We start from the raw sequence: 22,052 nt of genomic DNA, 5'->3' as shown, positions 1-22,052 counted from the left end.
GACGCAGTAAGTCGTCAGAGAACAGAGAACTTTCAGAAGAAGTCGGCATGAGGAGTTTATTCGGACATTCCATTGTTAACAGTCATTTTGTAATGAAAGAACATGCGGGCAGAGTCGCATGTCGGGCTGGACCCGACCGCGGGGGGTCGCGGCAGGAAAAACACCTCCGTTGGAAATCTTAACGGGCAAGTTGGAACATGCCCAAGCTGTTAAACAATTTCTCAGTTACTCACTTGTTGAAAGCCATTAAAAGCCGCCTGAATTCTACAAATGGTTTTCAACACGGAGGTGTTTTTCCTGTCGCGGCGCACACAGATTTGCCGAGTCGTCACGGAAACGACTCGGCGAATTTGCGCGTACGTCTTTCATTAAAAAAATGTCCTTAAACAGTGGAATGTCCGCATAAATTCCTCATGCCGGCCTCTTCTGAATCTTCTCTGTTCTCTCACGATGTCCTGGGTGAATTAAGCCTTAAATTAGGATGTTTTCAGCTCGAAACAGGCCGACGACAGCGCCTGGAAGCGCTGCAGGACGTCCCGCTCCGTGGGAAGTCCTTACACCGACAGAAAAACCCCATAATCTCTCATCAGCCGTTAAACTTTTCACAGAAAACCAGCTTAATTTCTCGAATAGTGTCCACTCGGATATTCCTCACAGGTCCAGAAAAAAATGTGATAAAGCAACGCGCGCCGTCTCGAGCAGCGTGTGAAACAAAGGAATTCAGCCGAGAGGGCGGGACCACATCTCACTCAAGGCATGCCCACAGGGAAATGACGTCACCGACACGCGTGAAAAAACTCCCGCATGCGCACGAGGGTTCAAGCATGATTGGTGTAATCGCATGTCATTCAAATCCATATAGTTAAAAAAAAAATAAAAGGGTCGGTTTATTATCTAAGAGACCTCGTATATGTGTATATATATATATATATATATATATATATATATATATCACGTCATGTGCGCCTGTAATCATCTTTTCTGCAGCACGGCTTTGTTTTGAACCGTCATGTGCGCCTGTAATCATCTTTTCTGCAGCACGGCTTTGTTTTGAACCGTGAACCAATCGAAGCACTGGTTCGCAGATTGAAGCAATGCTTCGACCTCTATTGCTTCATTTATTCTTTCTTTCTTTTGCTTAATTTTCCCCCGCTAAAACCCTAAAGACCATACTTCTGTGAGTATTATTTACCTTTTCTGTGTTAAACCGACCTGTTATGGTCTTCTGAAACAGTTGACAGATGTATTTTATAACTTAAAAACAGGAGCGACGCTAACACGTTAGCATGTCTATGGCATTTTCAATGTTAAAACTTAGCATTAAGCAATTGCAGCTCTCATCACGTTCGGGTGCATTTGTTTTCAAATTGTAATATTTCTTAAATTTATTTTTGTTTATATATTAATAATCTAATGATTATTATATACAATTTTAGAGAAAGAGATGGTGGCTGCCAGAAAATGTATCCCCTATGCAACTCTACTAAATAAAAACAAAACTTCCTCGAATTTACTATAGTAATTGTGGATGAGCTATGGTATATATGAAGTTGAAATATCTGATGGTAGGGTGTAATTTTACTTTAACCTTTATTTAACCAGGTTAGTCACATAGAGATCAAGATCTCTTTTGCAAGGGAGACCTGAACATGTATAAAGTTTCCAATTCACCTAACGTGCATGTCTTTAAATGTGGGAGGAAATCGGAGCACTCGGAGAAAACCCACACAAACATGGGGAGAACATGCAAACTCCACACAGAAAGGCCACAGGTGGGAATCGAAGCAGTGACCTTCTTGCTCTGAGGCAACATGCGCTAACCACAAAGCTACTGTGCTTATTAATCTATAAGATACAGACAGATATCAGGGGTGGTGGCCAAGTGTTTAGTGCACTTGGTTTCCGTAACAAAGGTTCCTGGTTCGAACCCCACCCCTGCCACATTTTACTGTGTAATGTGACTTGCAGCAGGAAGGGCATCTGGTGTACAGCTTGTGCCAAATCAACATGCAGACCCTCCTTGCATCTGCTGTGGTGACCCTGAGTGAAATCATGGGAGCAGCCAAAGGGACTTAATATATTTGTAAATTTTACACAAAAAAGTGTAATATCAGCACAGCCATGCCAATTCAACATGAAAAAGACTGTCAAAATTACAGATTAATATTTTTTAATTACAGGTTTAAAGTATAAAATTTACATAAATATGTATGTGCAAACCATTTACATAGTCGTAATTTTGACAGAATTCCCCTGACAACCACAGCTGACAGAATTTTTCTGTAAAAACAACTGGATTTTTTACAGTGTAAAAGCTGAATTTTATTTGTTGTAAAACAAAACAACCATCACCCACATCACGTTTGTCTGCTTATCTTTTATTTTAAATAGAAAAAGTCACAGACAAGTACAAGAGTGTACAGGTTATAACTGTACTGGTTATAACGAACTGAACTGAAGAAACAGTGAAAATCAGACGGTGGTGCGATCATAAACGGATATATAAACGGATTACAGCATTTTCTTTTTTAAATAAACGTCTTACAGCGTTTTTTTGTTTGTTTTTAATCAAATCAAATCAATTTTATTTATATAGCGCCAAATCACAACAAACAGTTTTATATTGTAAGGCAAGGCCATACAATAATTACGTAAAAACCCCAACGGTCAAAACGACCCCCTGTGAGCAAGCACTTGGCGACAGTGGGAAGGAAAAACTCCCTTTTAACAGGAAGAAACCTCCAGCAGAACCAGGCTCAGGGAGGGGCAGTCTTCTGCTGGGGCTGAGGGAGAGAACCAGGAAAAAGACATGCTGTGGAGGGGAGCAGAGATCAATCACTAATGATTAAATGCAGAGTGGTGCATACAGAGCAAAAAGAGAAAGAAACACTCAGTGCATCATGGGAACCCCCCAGCTGTCTAAGTCTATAGCAGCATAACTAAGGGATGGTTCAGGGTCACCTGATCCAGCCCTAATTATAAGCTTTAGCAAAAAGGAAAGTTTTAAGCCTAATCTTAAAAGTAGAGAGGGTGTCTGTCTCCCTGATCTGAATTGGGAGCTGGTTCCACAGGAGAGGAGCCTGAAGCTGAAGGCTCTGCCTCCCATTCTACTCTTAAAAACCCTAGGAACTACAAGTAAGCCTGCAGTCTGAGAGCGAAGCGCTCTATTGAGGTGATATGGTACTATGAGGTCCCCAAGATAAGATGGGACCTGATTATTCAAAACCTTATAAGTAAGAAGAAGAATTTTAAATTCTATTCTAGAATTAACAGGAAGCCAATGAAGAGAGGCCAATATGGGTGAGATATGCTCTCTCCTTCTAGTCCCTGTCAGTACGCTAGCTGCAGCATTTTGAATTAACTGAAGGCTTTTCAGGGAACTTTTAAGACAACCTGATAATAATGAATTACAATAGTCCAGCCTAGAGGAAATAAATGCATGAATTAGTTTTTCAGCATCACTCTGAGACAAGACCTTTCTAATTTTAGAGAGATTGCGCAAATGCAAAAAAGCAGTCCTACATATTTGTTTAATATGTGCACTGAATGACATATCCTGATCAAAAATGACTCCAAGATTTCTCACAGTATTACTAGAGGTCAGGGTAATGCCATCCAGAGTAAGGATCTGGTTAGACACCATGTTTCTAAGATTTGTGGGGCCAAGTACAATAATTTCAGTTTTATCTGAGTTTAAAAGCAGGAAATTAGAGGTCATCCATGTCTTTATGTCAGACAATCCTGCAGTTTAGCTAATTGGTGTGTGTCCTCTGGCTTCATGGATAGATAAAGCTGGGTATCATCTGCGTAACAATGAAAATTTAAGCAATGCTGTGTTGGGGAAGTGTCGTGACACGGACCCACAACAGGGGGCGTTAATGAAAGGACAATGGAATAGCCAAAAAGTAACAATTTAATGTTGTGAAGGTGCACAACGTAATACAGACAGATACAAATATGCGTTATATCAATCCGACAAAAAGGTGACGTGTGGCAGGCTCGAAGATAGGAGACGTCCGGTGAGAGAAAAGCCGGAACCCACACAAGCCTCACCACCAACGGACCTGAAGAACACCGGAGCCGCCAAGCCCTGCGCCCCAGGTGGCCACTGTCTTCAGCAGTCAGACCCGGTACTGCTGGCAGAAAACAGAAACAGTTCTGGATGAGTGTGAGTTCGCACACTCAGTAATCCCACAGTCTGTGTTCAGTAAGGAGGGAGAACCTCCACCTCCAATCACACACTCGTGCAGCTCCTGAGATAACCACTTATCTGGGTGGGGTGTGAGGCGAAGCCGTCGCGGTCCACACCAAACGCCAACTCCGCAGACAGGGTATCCGTCCCAGGAAAACGGCTGCAAAAAGAGATCAGACTAATACTCGAATTTAAGGTTTAGCAGAGAATTACCTGTATGGTAGAAGATTTCTTGGCGAGGAGGTGGAGTTGCAGTCCGGTCTTTGTAGTGGTGGTGATGGGTGACAGATGGTGTTGATAGATGACAGCTGTCACCTCCAGCGGCTCCGACGCCCTCTCGTGCTTGGAGCCCGCACTCCAAGCAGGACGCCATCTGGTGGTGGTGGGCCAGCAGTACCTCCTCTTCAGCGGCCCACACAACATGCTGTCTAATAATACTGCCTAAGGGAAACATGTATAAAGTGAATAAAATTGGTCCTAGCACAGAACCTTGTGGAACTCCATAATTAACCTTAGTCTGTGAAGACTAAGGTTAATTGACTTTTAATCAACGTCTTCAGCATTTTTTTTGTTGGACACCGCTTATGTGTCTGTGCATGTAATCGACGTGAAGAAACGCATGCATTAAACGTCAACAAAAGATTATGAAATTTATTTTTTAACGTCATGTATTGAACAACCAACATGCTTTTATTTTTGTCTGGGAGCAGCAGGAGATCGTTTGTAAGAGCTGCAGAACGTCTGGAAGTGCTGCACTGAGTGAATGCGCATATATATATTTCACGTCATGTACGTCATTCGCCTGTGAGTAGGCTTTGAGTGAGCACTGGTCCACCCCCCTCGTTGGATTTTCATTGCGAGGAAAATGTCTGAACGATTGGAGCAGCGCTGAATCAAATTTTTCCAGAAACTGTGAGAGACAGCCAGGTGGAAACCATTCAGAAGATTCAAACGGCTTTCGGTGGCTTTTCAGTCGAGTGAGTATCCGAGGAATTGTGTAAGAGCTGGACATGTCACAACATGTCCTGTGAGACTTCCAACTTCCACACGTCTTTCATTACAAAATCTCCTGTAACAGTGGAATGTGCCAAAAAAGTGCTAATGTCCACCTCTTCTGCAATTTCTCTGGTAGTCAGACGACGTCCCGGATCAACACAGCGTTCACTTTGGAAATGATCTGGTCGTTTAAGCCTGTCGATGGCTGCTCGGAGCGCGGCGCACCCTCCGCCATTGTGCGCCGTCTTTAAACCGGTTGTAACACTCCTTAATCTGTGTGATGCCCATAGGATCATCACTGAAAGCCGTCTGAATCTTCCGAATGGTTTCCACCTGGCTGTCTCTCACAGTTTCTGGAAAAATTTGATGCAGCAAAGCTCCAAATTGTTCCACCTCGCAATGAAAATCCAACGAGAGGGGAGGACCAGTGCTCGCTCAAAGCCTGCTCACAGGCGAATGACGCAACCGGCAGGCCTGAAAAAACTCACGCATGCACACGAAGGTTCAACGTTGGCTCATGCAAGCACACATGATTCAAATCCATATGGTTTTTGAAAAAAATAAAAAGGTCTGATACTTTTTGGACAGACCTCGTACTTTGACACGACACCGGTGTGGGAGGGACGAGCAGGCAGCAGTCTGTTCAGCACAAACAGACTGGCTGGATTAAGTAAGTAAGTAAACTTTATTTATATAGCGCTTTTCACAGACGGATTAAATAAAAATACAACGGCACTACGCCGTTTTCCATTGTCTGGGGAGAACCGTGGCTTTAGACAAACTTTGCAGTGTCGAGTCACTTGTTCCACGTCTGTCGCCGCTATCCCAAACCACCAGAGGTGTCAAGTAACGAAGTACAGATACTTTGTTACTGTACTTAAGTACACTTTTTAGGTATCTATACTTTACTCCATTACTTATTTTTCTGCCTACTTCTGACTTCTACTCATTACATTTTCACACAAGTATCTGTACTTTCTATTCCTTACATTTTTTAAACAAACAGCCTCATTACTCTTGGCTTCAGTTTAATGTTTATATATATATATATATATATATATATATATATATATATATATATATACGAGGTCTATTAGAAAAGTATCCGACCTTATTATTTTTTTCAAAAACCATATGGATTTGAATCACGTGTGATTACATCAGACATGCTTGAACCCTCGTGGGCATGCGAGAGTTTTTTCACGCCTGTCGGTTACGTCATTCGCCTGTGGGCAGTCTTTGAGTGAGGAGTCGTCCACCCGCTCGTCGATTTTTTTTCATTGTTTAGGAATGGCTCAGAGACTGTTGCTTTGTTTGATAAAAATTTTTTCAAAACTGTAAGGCACAACTGAGTGGACACCATTCAATAAATTCAGCTGGTTTTCGGTAAAAATTGTAACGGCTGATGAGAGATTTTGGTCTGGTAGTGTCGCTTTAAGGACGGTCCACGGCGCCTGACGGCGATCTGCGCTTCAAGGCGGCAGCGTCTCGCCGTTTCAAGTTGAAAACTTCCACATTTCAGGCTCTGTTGACGCAGTAAGTCGTCAGAGAACAGAGAACTTTCAGAAGAAGTCGGCATGAGGAGTTTATTCGGACATTCCATTGTTAACGGTCATTTTGTAATGAAAGAACATGCGGGCAGAGTCGCATGTCGGGCTGGACCCGACCGCGGGGGGTCGCGGCAGGAAAAACACCTCCGTTGGAAATCTTAACGGGCAAGTTGGAACATGCCCAAGCTGTTAAACAATTTCTCAGTTACTCACTTGTTGAAAGCCATTAAAAGCCGCCTGAATTCTACAAATGGTTTTCAACACGGAGGTGTTTTTCCTGTCGCGGCGCACACAGATTTGCCGAGTCGTCACGGAAACGACTCGGCGAATTTGCGCGTACGTCTTTCATTAAAAAAATGTCCTTAAACAGTGGAATGTCCGCATAAATTCCTCATGCCGGCCTCTTCTGAATCTTCTCTGTTCTCTCACGATGTCCTGGGTGAATTAAGCCTTAAATTAGGATGTTTTCAGCTCGAAACAGGCCGACGACAGCGCCTGGAAGCGCTGCAGGACGTCCCGCTCCGTGGGAAGTCCTTACACCGACAGAAAAACCCCATAATCTCTCATCAGCCGTTAAACTTTTCACAGAAAACCAGCTTAATTTCTCGAATAGTGTCCACTCGGATATTCCTCACAGGTCCAGAAAAAAATGTGATAAAGCAACGCGCGCCGTCTCGAGCAGCGTGTGAAACAAAGGAATTCAGCCGAGAGGGCGGGACCACATCTCACTCAAGGCATGCCCACAGGGAAATGACGTCACCGACACGCGTGAAAAAACTCCCGCATGCGCACGAGGGTTCAAGCATGATTGGTGTAATCGCATGTCATTCAAATCCATATAGTTAAAAAAAAAATAAAAGGGTCGGTTTATTATCTAAGAGACCTCGTATATATATATATATATATATATATATATATATATATATATATATATATATATATATATATATATATATATATATATCACGTCATGTGCGCCTGTAATCATCTTTTCTGCAGCACGGCTTTGTTTTGAACCGTCATGTGCGCCTGTAATCATCTTTTCTGCAGCACGGCTTTGTTTTGAACCGTGAACCAATCGAAGCACTGGTTCGCAGATTGAAGCAATGCTTCGACCTCTATTGCTTCATTTATTCTTTCTTTCTTTTGCTTAATTTTCCCCCGCTAAAACCCTAAAGACCATACTTCTGTGAGTATTATTTACCTTTTCTGTGTTAAACCGACCTGTTATGGTCTTCTGAAACAGTTGACAGATGTATTTTATAACTTAAAAACAGGAGCGACGCTAACACGTTAGCATGTCTATGGCATTTTCAATGTTAAAACTTAGCATTAAGCAATTGCAGCTCTCATCACGTTCGGGTGCATTTGTTTTCAAATTGTAATATTTCTTAAATTTATTTTTGTTTATATATTAATAATCTAATGATTATTATATACAATTTTAGAGAAAGAGGCAAAAAGAACCTGAATAGAAACACAACAGAAAATATAAAAGCAATGAACATACATAAATAAATACATACATACATAAATAAATAAGTGTTTCCTGTGAACACCTAGTGACTGTTACACCTCCACTTCATTCCTGTCTTATTTAATGTCAGTTTGTTTTGGTCAAACCATATTTGCAATGTGTTAATTTCTTCAGTGATTTCCTCCAGATCTATCTGCCAAACTAGAAAACTGCTGCGTCCTAGTAAGAGCAGAATACTACTGGAATGAATTTGAATAAGGAAAGTTGTGTTTTGTTTTGTTTTTCCTTCACTAAATGGATGCTGCACTCACTGCAGTTTATTGTCTGGAATAGTCCCAGATTGCATTTCAGAGCTTCTAGAATTGAAACATTTTCATGCAGGTGGTGTTGGGGGGTAATTTTGGGTTTTGGGTCTTGGGCCACATGTAGAACGAATCAGTTTTTAAATTAAGCTTTCAATTCATATAGTGGCATCTACCTTTTTTTTTTTAAGGTTACTTTATACTTTTATACTTTAAGTAGGTTTTGGAGCACATACTTTTTCACTTTTACTTGAGTAAAGAGGTCAAGTTGATACTTCAACTTTTACCAGAGTGTTTTTAAACTGCAGTATCTATACTTCTGCTTAAGTAACAAATGTGTGTACTTTTGACACCACTGCAAACCACTGACGAAACTCGCTCTCTATTAGCGGTTAGCCATGTTTGTTATTGTGTGAAGGAAAAGGGACGGGGAGGGGGGAGCTACGGAAGGTCCTGGGGACAAAAAGGTGCGCCGCTGCAAGAGGAGAAAAAACAACTCGAATTTTGTATTTTTTAAATAGTCCGCAACAAAAATTCAAATTAAACAATAAAATCGATTTATCACCCAGGCCTACTCCAGACCGTTACATTTATTCATCTGAAATGTTATGCAATTGTCACCCACATGGTTGTTTACAATTCCACTAATTTTGATGCTATTTGATTACATACTGTGGCCTCATTTATCTTATGGGGTCCATTTGGATCCCAGTTTGATATAATGGTATCTTGTTGGACTCTATAGCAAATTTTGGAGCTTAATGTCAGTTTTCATGTCAGCTGCAGCTCCAGTGAGTTGGTGTTAGTAGTGGCCTTATATAGCATTTATTAAATGTTAGTAAAGAATACCTTTTATTGTCTGAAATGCAGCAAGATCATTTTTTGGCTTTTTGTGTTGATTTTGTAATGATTTGTTACATTATTGCACACTGAAACAGTATAAAATAAAAACTGTTCTCCACAAATGTTTATGACTTTCATTTCATAGTTGTGAACATACAAATGTTATCCAGTAGCAAAACATTTGACCTGCTTAGTATGGCAGTTTTTGTAAACACAAGTAGTATAATGCAGTGTAAGCATGAATATTGTTCAGAATGTGTACAGATAATTAAATTTAGTATGCTGTTTTGTTCCAGTCACTGGTACAAACGTCTCTTTTGACTTGAGCTATTATCCGTTATGAGTTTGGGGAATTTTATATCTCCAGTTGTAAATGCCAAACTGAACATAATAAAACGGGAATGAAAACAAAAGGGAACCTTCCAAAAGTACCTGCTTTGCATTTTTACACAGAGGTTAGATTACTAATTTGTGGCAGCCTGTCCTTGGGTGGAATATTATCTTTTTCATCCAAATGTGAGATGAGCTGCGCTGGTGGGAATAAAAGAGGTTGTCTTTTTGGAGGGAACAGTAAGTGATAGATTTTAAGTTGATCACTTATTCCTAATACTGCTGGTGAACTAATTTCAGAGTATACTTGTTAGTGTTGGTATACAGGATAGAATATGATTCCACACTGGTTACGTTTGGAAGACTCTTGTAGACGTAGTGGGCAAACATACTGTGTATTATTTAAATATGATTGCATTCATGTAATCCAGTTTATATGGGGTTTCTTGTGTGCATGGAGATCACACCAATGAATGAACCTGCAGGCTTTTCTACTTCACCAAAGAAGTGGTTTGAAACTGGACCGGGAGGGAGGGAATAGTGAGATTAAACATGTTTTTGTGTAATGAGGGTTTCAAAGTAGGTTTGAGTAGAACAGTGGTGTGAAGCTGCAGCATTCACACCGATAAAGATTACACAACTGTTTTGGTCTCTGAGAGTAAATACATGTTTCAGTTGGTGACACATAGGAGGGTCAGACATTTTTTTTTCTCATCATTTTGGTGGAATTGGATGAGATTTTATTTCCTCTACTTTACACCCAAGAACTAAATTACCTGCTACAAAAGGAAGACACATTGCAGTAGGCTTATATAAAACGTAACTACCCATGATTTGTGTAAATTCTAAGAATTAAAACCAGAATTAAGCTAAAACCATCAAAATGAAAGTAAAGATTTCAGAAATTACCAAATTGGAAACAGGAAGCAGAATCAATCAACCCTGTTTTTAATTTCACCTGTTCTTTATATCATATGCATGATGCCACATTATCAAATGGGATATTCACCTTTCTCATTATGTTTAATTTCAATTTATTTCATTTATATAGCGACAAATCACAGCAAAGTTGCCTCAAGGCGCTTCACACAAGTAAGGTCTAACCTTACCAACCCCCAGAGCAAGCACACAGGTGACAATGGTAAGAAAAAACTATTTGAGGAAGAAACCTTAAGCAGATCAGACTCAAAGGGATGAAAAATTTTGGGAGTCCATGCTGGTGCACAGGATGGGAGGCCTGCAGAAGAAGACACCCACTCCCATCTCTGGATGCACCTCAAACAGAGAGGAAAAAAAAAAACAATCAGGCGGCAGAAAGACAACAAATGCAGTGTAAGTTGTCAGCATTAAGCAACAAGAAAAACAGAACAAATACTAAGGTGATCACTGACCACTAGCTCTAAGCTTCACTAAAAGACCCAGAATTTAGATAAAGTTGAGTCTGTGGCCCACTCTGTTTACTGATAAAATCATAAATCATAAACACTGTATGTAGGCTATTCTGTTTACTTTTGCTTAAAGTTGTTAAAAGGTGTGACCAGCAATAGTCACTCCTCAGTTGTACAGATGGTTTCAAGCAAATAGCATGAATTTGACCCTGCTATAGTTAAACTCATTTTTAATAAGATGCTTTCAGATCCATAGGTTTTTGTGGCCTCTATAGACCCTTTACAATCACATCTTCAGGGCCAAGTTTTCCCAAGCAGTGTTCGTGTTTGTTCCAGGGAGAGGCTGGCATGCTGCTCAGCACAAATTAGAGCAAGTTGTGGCAAAGCTCGCATAAACTTTTTCCAGATTTGAAAATGTAAAAAAAAACAAAACAAAAAAAACATTTTGAGCATGTTTGGACTCCCTGCGGTTTTGCATTCAGCACAGTGCGGGCTCAACATACGTCTATATCCTGTTTTCATGCAAAAAGATTCCATTACAAAAAGATTCCCTTTGAGATATTAAAAGTTGAGCCATGCCTCTTCTGTACCATCCTGAGCTGAGTGCGGCAGAACCGCAGTGGCTTGGAGTTCAGTGAGCTCCTGCTAAAGTTGCTGAGGTGTAAGAGCAGCTTTTGGAACACTGTTTCATACAGTTAGCAGAGAATAAACATTGTGTTAATGGAGTCAGAGTGAGTGAGTCAGTGGGTTTGTCAGAAGTATTGAATAAAATGTACTGCATATTCAGCTCTGATATTTTGCGTTCTGTTGGATACTGTAATATGTCAACTTAAAGCAAAATCACACATCTAGGGGTGAATAGAATAAAGATTCTTCCAACATATTTTGGAGGTAAAAACAGTGAGGTCTGCTTGACTGTTACTAGATCAATTATTATTTTATTTATTATTTGCTTCTTCTTTTTTTTGTAATTCTCATGTCAGACAGAACATGCACTAGTGGTATATACTCATACTATGACCATGTACAAATACTGCATGTCTTAATTTGTGTTCAGGGAATGGCAGACAAAACTATGGATTGTGGGTCATGGACAGGATGTGCAGTTCTGTTTCTGCAGTCGCTCTGTCCCAGTGTGAACTTGCTCTCACTCTACAAAGACGACCAGGGAAAATTCATTATTTTCAAAGTCATCAAGCTGACTTTTATAGGTGAGGATCGAGTTTGGATTGATTAGCCATGACAAATTTACCCATTAAAATGTGTGTGATGAATGCATATGTATTAATCAATTTTTCATGCACAGATTCTGCAGGAGGTCTGGGTGGTTATGAGATACTAAAAGTCCATGATGCTGATCCCCTACTGGGAGTGGAAGTGAAGTTTTTGGACGTGGCAGCATGTCAGCAGTTCCTCGAGAGCTACAGGTCCGGCGCGGTACATCAGTCACTCTCCCAGCATGCTTGCCGGCTTCTTGCTCTCCCCCAAGAGCTCAGATTGGAAACCCAGCTCAAGGCCAGCATACACATTTTGGATCTTTGTCTGGACAATCTGATACTTTGTCTTCAGCAAATTCACCTCTCACAGGTATTTTTTGGAGAAGGGACTATAATATTTAAATTATTTTCATTGTCAAAGAGTCTATTTTTATGGTGTAGCAGGGTGAAGGTCCCGGGTCCTGATTGAAAAGACGTTTCCCGCTAGCTTGGCTAATGGGGAATTCCCCTTTGGCTTCCCGTTAGCCAAGCTAGCAGGAACGTCTTTTCAATCAGGACCTGGAACCTTCATACCGCTACAGTGGTAACTGTTTAATCTTTTTTTTTTTTTTTTTAATCAATTACATTTATACCTAGTGTTAGTTTGTGTAAATCTGATTAAGATCAGATACCTATTTCACACTTCTTCTGCTTTGTGTGGGTCAAACAAAAAAAGGTGTTGTAAAATATATTTTCACCAGCTGCAGTGTCAACAACAAAGGCCGAGGAGAAGGCTGATTTATGGTGCTTCAGCTGTGGTACAGAGGACGATTTGGATGCAGGAACTCAGTTAGGACTGTTAGAAGGGGGCTTGACTGTCACAAACGTATGTCTGCATCATCAAAAGTTTGATTTTATGTGCATGTGATTGTGGTCAGTGCTATCCAAATGGATACACACCTGCACTCAGCCATTCAGTTTGAAAGGAGGATTGCGTTAACAACAACAAAAAGGTTACAGTGAGCATTTGGTACTGCCCACGTTGTGTCAGCTAAGCCACCTCCATCTTTAATGTGTTGTAGGTATATCTGCACATATATTTTCAAGTGGCTAAGCACTGTCCAACTGCAATCTTATCACCAAAATTAATTTTAGTGCCAAGGTGTAAATGGCATCTCAGAAAAAAGCTTTTAAACAAGAGCAATCATAGATTTCTGATGTCCGCCAATCCGGATCACCTCCAAAATTCAATGGAGTCTTTCATGCCCTAATACAGGGGTGGGCAACTTGTTCCAGAAAGGGCCAAGAGGGTGCAGGTTATCTTTGCAGCCACTGACTCCACCAGGTGATTTCACTCATTAACTGATTCCATCTGTTCAAAGTGATATTAATGAGTGAAATCACCTGGTGGAGTCAGTGGCTGCAAAGAAAACCTGCACCCTCTTGGCCCTTTCTGGAACAAGTTGCCCACCCCTGCCCTAATATCTATCTGTTGTGCAAATATGGTGAAAATCTGTGATGCAGTTTTGACGTAATCCTCCAAACCCTATATAAAGTGAAATCTTGATCCAGAATCCGAATCCAGATATGGATCACCGACAAAATTCAGTGGAGTCTTCCATGCCCTAATATCTACCTTTGGTGCAAATTTGGTGAGAATCTGTGAAGTAGCTTTGAAGTAATCCTTAAAAGCCTACAGTATATAAAGGGAAATCTTGATCCAGAATCCGGATCCGGATCACCTCCAAAATTCACTGTCAAAAAATCAAACTTTAATGGGTTCTTCCATGGCCTAATATCTCTCTGTGGTGAATTTCATCAAAATCCGTGCAGTAGTTTTGACGGAATCCTGCTAAGGGCCCTGTACCACTGGGGAGAGGATTAATTGCACATGAATTGAGTATACAAAGTACGGGCGTTCGTTGTCATCAGCAACAAAAATGGCCAAAAATGACAAATGTCCCAGTATGAATTACGGATATATTAATAATATATAGCGAATATATGATGAACAATCACGGTTAAATAACGCATGTAGTGAGGAAACTGATCCGACACATTAAGATTATTACGGGTGTATTATGAATGCATCGCGCACGTGTTGCGTGTGCACGGCATCTGCATTGCGGTCATGAAATAAGCACACTCGCTCCTTTTGGCATCACTATTCACACCAACAATACAGGCTCTGGAGCATTTGCTGGACTTGGACAAGTTGATCACAGAGTCAATGTTCATTTTGTCATGCGAGGGTTAACTGTTCATGAGTTTGAGGAGCGGGAGGGGGGAAGCCGCTCGGGGTGTGAGATGGTATTTTTATTTTTTTTTTTTTTAGAGTGTCACAGAAAACAGACTTCAGCGTGAGTTGTGGCTATAAACAGCAACTCATCCTTTTGTTGGTGTTAAATAAAAGTCCTGGATTGCAGCAGCTATTACATCTTTGTGGATCTACACAGCCGGACCGGAACTGACTGGCAGGTATGTCGCTTTCTGCCACATATAGTACTTTGGGTTTACGTGACATGTTTGTTATGCATTCACAGATTGTCCGCAAAGCAGATGTAATAAAAACACTTTATTCGTGGCCAATTTGTATGCATTCGCTACAACATATTTTAGTTTGTGATTTTGGCATGATAGGCACGCAGTATATCTGTTTTACACACTGTCCCGGTCAGCTGCCAAGCCGCAAATCCCCGTCAGTTGCGCATATCTGTGGTTAATGGCAGATATACAGCACATAGTGAGTATGTATTGTGTATGAATTGAGTATATATGGAGTATGTAAGGCGGATATTATCTGCATCCATATTTTTGAACAGCTCAAAAATCCTGGCTGCGAACATGCGTTCCTTCTTCGGATGATCACGGGCGTGTTCGGATGACGGCCGACTCATACAGGTATGTTACACGGATATTGCGGATGTTTGGCGAATATGGGACAATTTTGTGCGCAATCCATATGCAAATCCTCCTAAACGCCAGTGGGACAGGGCCCTAACAGACAGACAGACAAATACAGGCAGGCTTACTTGTAGTTCCTAGGGTTTGTAAGAGTAGAATGGGAGGCAGAGCCTTCCGCTTTCAGGCTCCTCTCCTCTGGAACCAGCTCCCAATTCGGATCAGGGAGACAGACACCCTCTCTACTTTTAAGATTAGGCTTAAAACGTGGTGGTGCAGAGTGAATTGGATATCTCATCTGACTGTCTATGATCCTGCATTGAAATGCATAGTGACTATAGAGAAATGTTTTTGAATTTAGGAGGTTACTTTGATCGGTGGACTCATGTCTTGAAGACCAGTAGGATGTTGAGCAGGTGTGTAGTGAAATCCTGGATAGCTCATGTCCGAGTGACTGAAAAATGCCTTGAAGACAAATCTGAATTCAACCGCTTATCTGAAATCAAGTTGTGGGGGCAACAGCTCCAGTAGGGGACCCCAAACTTCCCTTTCCCAGGCTGACATTAACCACCTCTGACTGGTGGATTGTGAGGCATTCCCAGGCCAGAGAGGAGATATAATCTGTAAACCTTGTCCTGGGTCTTCCCCGGGGTCTCCTCCCAGGTAGATGTGCCTGGAACACATCCCCGGGGAGGCACCCAGGAGGCTTCCTTACCAGATGCCTGAACCACCTCAGCTGGCTCCTCTCAACGCGAAGCAGCAAGCAACCCATTTTGGCTGCTTGTATCCGCGATCTACTTCTTTTTGTCATGATCCAACACTCATGCCCATAAGTGAGAGTAGGAATGAAGATTGACCGGAAGATCAAGAACTTTGCCTTTTGGCAAGTACAGTAGAGTGAATGCAGTACCGCCCCCGCTGCGCTGATTCTCTGGCCAATCTCGCACTCCATTGTCCTCTTGGCTGCAAACTGACCCAGTGAATGCTGGAGGTCACAGGCCAATGATGCCAACAGGATCACATCATCTGCAAAAAGCAGTGATGAGACACACCAACCACACCTCCAAACAGGATTGGTGACAAGACGCAGCCCTGGCAGAGGCCAACCTCCACCGGAAAGAAGTCTGACTTACTGCCAGAGACACAAACACAGGTCTCACTTTGTGAATACTGAGATTGGATGGCCCTGAGAAGGGACCCCTTCACTACATACTCCATACCTCCCACAGTACCTCCCGGGGTACCCGATCATACGTCTTTTCCAAGTCCACAGGATCCTTGTGAAAGTGAAGAGCTGGTTGGTTGTTCTGCGACCAGGATGGAATCCACATTGTTCTCTTCAATCTGAGGTTGGACTATCGCCTGAACCCTCCTTTCCAGCACCCTGGAGTAGACTTTACCAGGAAGGCTGAGTAGTCCGATGTCCCTGTACTTGGCACACACTCTCTGGGCCCACTTTTTAGAATGAATGAATGAATTAATTAATTTATTTGATACACACACATTCTTAACAAAAAAACTTGTGAATCAAAAACGAAAAAAACTCAATTTCCCAGTTTGTGTGGCCGAAAGGGTGTAGGCAGAAGCAAAAGCTTATAAACACCCACTCCTTTTATCATGTACTATATATATATATATATATACAGTAGTGTTCAGAATAGTAGTAGTGCTATGTTACTAAAAAGATTAATCAAGGTTTTGAGTATATTTCTTATTGTTACATGGGAAACAAGGTACCAGTAGATTCAGTAGATTTCTCACAAATCCAACAAGACCAAGTATTCATGATATGCACACTCTTAAGGCTATGAAATTGGGCTATTAGTAAAAAAAAAGTAGAAAAGGGGGTGTTCACAATAATAGTAGCATCTGCTGTTGACGCTACAAACTGAAAACTATTATGTTCAAACTGCTTTTTTTAGCAATCCTGTGAATCACTAAACTAGTATGTAGTTGTATAACCACAGTTTTTCATGATTTCTTCACATCTGCGAGGCATTAATTTTGTTGGTTTGGAACCAAGATTTTGCTCATTACTAGTGTGCTTGGGGTCATTGTCTTGTTGAAACACCCATTTCAAGGTCATGTCCTCTTCAGCATAAGGCAACATGACCTCTTCAAGACCAATTTTATTCACTTTATACATGCTTCCCTTAGGCAGTATTATTAGAAAGTATTGCTTAAATTTTCATTGTTACGCAGATGATACCCAGCTTTATCTATCCATGAAGCCAGAGGACACACACCAATTAGCTAAACTGCAGGATTGTCTTACAGACATAAAGACATGGATGACCTCTAATTTCCTGCTTTTAAACTCAGATAAAACTGAAGTTATTGTACTTGGCCCCACAAATCTTAGAAACATGGTGTCTAACCAGATCCTTACTCTGGATGGCATTACCCTGACCTCTAGTAATACTGTGAGAAATCTTGGAGTCATTTTTGATCAGGATATGTCCTTCAATGCGCATATTAAGCAAATATGTAGGACTGCTTTTTACATTTGCACAATATCTCTAAAATTAGAAAGTCTTGTCTCAGAGTGATGCTGAAAAACTAATTCATGCATTTATTTCCTCTAGGCTGGACTATTGTAATTCATTATTATCAGGTTGTCCTAAAAGTTCCCTGAAAAGCCTTCAGTTAATTCAAAATGCTGCAGCTAGAGTACTGACGGGGACTAGAAGGAGAGAGCATATTTCACCCATATTGGCCTCTCTTCATTGGCTTCCTGTTAATTCTAGAGTAGAATTTAAAATTCTTCTTCTTACTTACAAGGTTTTGAATAATCAGGTCCCATCTTATCTTAGGGACCTCTTAGTACCATATCACCCCAATAGAGCGCTTCGCTCTCAGACTGCAGGCTTACTTGTAGTTCCTAGGGTTTTTAAGAGTAGAATGGGAGGCAGAGCCTTCAGCTTTCAGGCTCCTCTCCTGTGGAACCAGCTCCCAATTCGGATCAGGGAGACAGACACCCTCTCTACTTTTAAGATTAGGCTTAAAACTTTCCTTTTTGCTAAAGCCTATAGTTAGGGCTGGATCAGGTGACCCTGAACCATCCCTTAGTTATGCTGCTATAGACTTTGACTGCTGGGGGGTTCCCATGATGCACTGAGTGTTTTTCTCTTTTTGCTCTGTATGCACCACTCTGCATTTAATCATTAGTGATTGATCTCTGCTGTCTTCCATAGCATGTCTTTTTCCTGATTCTCTCCCCTCAGCCCCAACCAGTCCCAGCAGAAGACTGCCCCTCCCTGAGCCTGGTTCTGCTGGAGGTTTCGTCCTGTTAAAAGGGAGTTTTTCCTTCCCACTGTTGCCAAGTGCTTGCTCATAGGGGGTCGTTTTGATCGTTGAGGTTTTTCTGTGATTATTGTATGGCTTTTGCCTTGCAATTTAGAGCACCTTGTTGTGATTTGGCGCTGTATAAATAAAATTGATTTTATTTGATTTGATATCCAAACTGATCCATGATACCTGGTATGTGATATATAGGCCCAACACCATAGTAGGAGAAACATGCCCATATCATGATGCTTGCACCACCATACGTCACTGTGAACTGTGGCTTGAATTCAGAGTTTGGGGGTCATCTCACAAACTGTCTCTGGCCCTTGGACCCCAAAAGAACAATTTTACTCTCATCAGTCTACAAAATATTCCTCCATTTCTCTTTAGGCCAGCTGATGTGTTCCTTGGCAAATTGTAACCTCTTCTGCACGTCTTTTATTTAACAAAGGGACTTTGCGGGGGATTCTTGCAAATAAATTAGCTTCACACAGGTGTCTTCTCACTGTCACAGCACTTACAGGTAACTCCAGACTGTCTTTGATCATCCTGGAGCTGATCAATGGGTGAGCCTTTGCCATTCTGGTTATTCTTCTATCCATTTTGATGGTTGTTTTCTGTTTTCTTCCATGCGTCTGTTTTTTTTTTTGTTTTATTTCCCCCCCCCATTTTAAAGCATTGGAGATCATTGTAGATTAACAGCCTATAATTTTTTGTACCTGCATATACGTTTTCCCCTCTCCAGTCAGCTTTTTAATCAAACTACGCTGTTCTTCTGAACAATGTCTTGAATGTCCCATTTTCCTCAGGCTTTCAAAAGAGAAAAGCATGTTCAACAGGTGCTGGCTTCATCCTTAAATAGGGGACACCTGATTCACACCTGTTTGTTCCACAAAATTGACGAACTCACTGACTGAATGCCACCTTACTATTATTGTGAACACCCCCTTTTCTACTTTTTTTACTAATAGCCCAATTTCATAGCCTTAAGAGTGTGCATGTCATGAATGCTTGGTCTTGTTGGATTTGTGAGAATCTACTGAATCTACTGGTACCTTGTTTCCCATGTAACAATAAGAAATATACTCAAAACCTGGATTAATCTTTTTAGTCACATAGCACTACTATTATTCTGAACACTACTGTGTGTATATATATATATATATATATATATATATATATATATATATATATATATATATATATATATATATATATAATCATAACAAGTGCCAAAAAGGAAAAAAAAAGAATGAATGAAAAACAAAAGAAAAACACAAGCACAGTTGGGAGAGGAAGTCTTGTGCTTTATACAGGATCACAATGGCTTTTGAGATTTTAGATTTAATATAATTAATATGAGTTTTCCATCTTAATTTCTCATCAATAAACACTCCAAGAAATTTGGTTTCAGTTACAATTTCAGCATAATTTAATAATACATTTCTACTTAAATTCCTGAGCTTATTTCCAAATATAATACACTTTGTTTTACCAAGATGAAGCACTAATTTGTTGAAATCAAACCATTGTTTGAAATTTAGTAGTTCCTCTCCATCATGCCCAAGAGCTGTCCCAAATGATCCCCACTACAAAACACTATTGTATCATTGGCAAACAAAATACAACTCAATGCAAAAAAATAATTTTAAATATGTGGACCACCACCCCAGTTTGCCACTCCTTAGGCACTGTCCCAGACCTTCATGCAGAGATGTCTCATGCAAGACAGTCTCTCCACAACCAGAGCCTTCAACATATTTTAACCAATCTCATCAACCCCTGGGATTTTGCTACTGTAGAGTTGTTTGACTACCTCAGTGACTTCCACCAGGGAAATTGATGATGATCCCCCATCCTCTTCCAACTCTGCCTCTACTACAGAGGGTGCTCCAGTCTGATGCAGGAGTCCCGCAAAGTGCTCCTTCCAGCAGCCGATTACCTCACCATTTGAGGTCAACAGAGTCCCATCCTTACTGTATAGAGCTTGGATGGTTCAATGTTTTCCTCTCCTGAGGTCCTGCACTATCTTCCAGAAGCACCTTTGTGCCAACTGAAAGTCCTTATCCAACTCCTCCCATACACACTGCTTTGCCTCCCCCAAAGCAGAGGCTGCTACTCAGGCCTGTTGGTAACTTGCAACTGCCTCCGGAGTCCTCTAAGACAGTGATTTTCAACCTTTTTTGAGCCGCGGCACCCTTTTTATATTTACAAAATCCTGCGGCACACCACCAACCAAAATAATATTATAATGCTATTACCTCTGGTTTTGCGCAAAACCCAATTATCGCAATAGAAAATCGATACAGAAAACACCGCATTTCAAAAATCCTCAAGCATTTTGCGCTCTGATCTCAAGTAGGGCTGTCATGATTAGGAATTTCTGGAGACAATTAATTGTCAGACAAATAATTGCGATTGACGAATATATTGTGTATTTTTTTTTTCCTTTTTTCCCCTTCTTTATATTCTGCTATTGTAGTATAATTACACAACTCTGGAAGAACGTTTGGCTTCTGTGAGTGGAGAAACTGGGAATGGTGCAACATTTTTATTTTTATCTTAATTTTACATACAGTCCCAACTTTTTCTGATTTGTGGTTGTTTCTGTTGCATTTCTGAAATTGTTTCTCCTCATCAGTCACGTTTTGTGCTTAAACACTGCATTAAGCTCAAGATTGAACAAATAAATACCTTTGGAAAATAACAGCTGTTAAAGTTCAGAGTTCTCACCTGCTTTTTGTGATCTGTGCGTCTGAACATTGTTTTTTTTTTGTGGCTCAGTTCATTCATATATTCTCATTTTTTAAATATGTTTTTAAAGATATTTGACCATTTATTTCATCTCATGATCTCATAAATTCAGCATACGACGCGCACATGGTGTGAACAGGATGGTAACGGCAGAATCACACCTTTAGAGAAAGTTCAAAGAGAAGTAAAGACAGCTTCACGTTTCCGTTTTGTTAACGATCACTCGGGTTAAAATCCTCTCTCTGCTCCGCGCTCGCTGCGCACTGAACGTGTCGCGCCTGCATTCAGGAATCTCCCTCACCCACCCCCTCCCTCGCAGTCTGCAGCCTGTTAACTCCGCGCGCGCGCACACAGGCACAGACACACACACCGACAGCTCCGCATTTTAGACGGCTTTTGAAGGAGATGGCACTGTTTTAATCGGCCGTCAGCCTCCTTGTTATTGTCCCGCCTTAAGACGAGAGCGAGGCTGCAGCACGTTTGACATCAGATTGAGTCGTTTTATGCTTTATGGATAAAATAAATAATTCACGGTAATCGCGAATATGAAAAATAATCGCGAATATGAAAAATACCCACGGCACCCCTGACGATCGATCACGGCACCCCGGTTGAGAATTACTGCTCTAAGATAATATATCCTGGAAAGATTCCTTCTTCAGTCAGATGGCTTCACTGACCACCGATGTCCACCATGGTGTTCGAGGGTTAGTTACCGCCCCTTCAGACACCTAAGACCTTCACCCCAGCTCCTCACTGCAGCTTCAGCAATAGAAGCTTTGAACATTGCCCATTCTGGTTCATTGTCCCCAACCTCCACAGGGATGCCAGAAAA

At 41.1% G+C, this 22,052-nt stretch overlaps 1 protein-coding gene across 1 annotated transcript in view; it reads left to right on the top strand.

Moving 5' to 3' along the window:
• Positions 1-22,052, top strand: part of tradd (tnfrsf1a-associated via death domain) — a 76,791-nt gene that overhangs the window by 40,186 nt on the left and 14,553 nt on the right. Inside the window, exons 2-3 of the mRNA XM_034189628.1 lie at positions 12,136-12,289; positions 12,385-12,665. Of these exons, the coding sequence (XP_034045519.1) occupies positions 12,139-12,289; positions 12,385-12,665 (432 nt within the window). The 5' untranslated portion in view covers positions 12,136-12,138. The remainder of the gene's footprint in view (positions 1-12,135; positions 12,290-12,384; positions 12,666-22,052) is intronic.

The sequence above is a fragment of the Thalassophryne amazonica genome, chromosome 2 (assembly GCF_902500255.1).
Source record: "Thalassophryne amazonica chromosome 2, fThaAma1.1, whole genome shotgun sequence".
Taxonomy (NCBI): domain Eukaryota; kingdom Metazoa; phylum Chordata; class Actinopteri; order Batrachoidiformes; family Batrachoididae; genus Thalassophryne; species Thalassophryne amazonica.
This window is presented reverse-complemented; position numbering and strand designations above follow the sequence as displayed.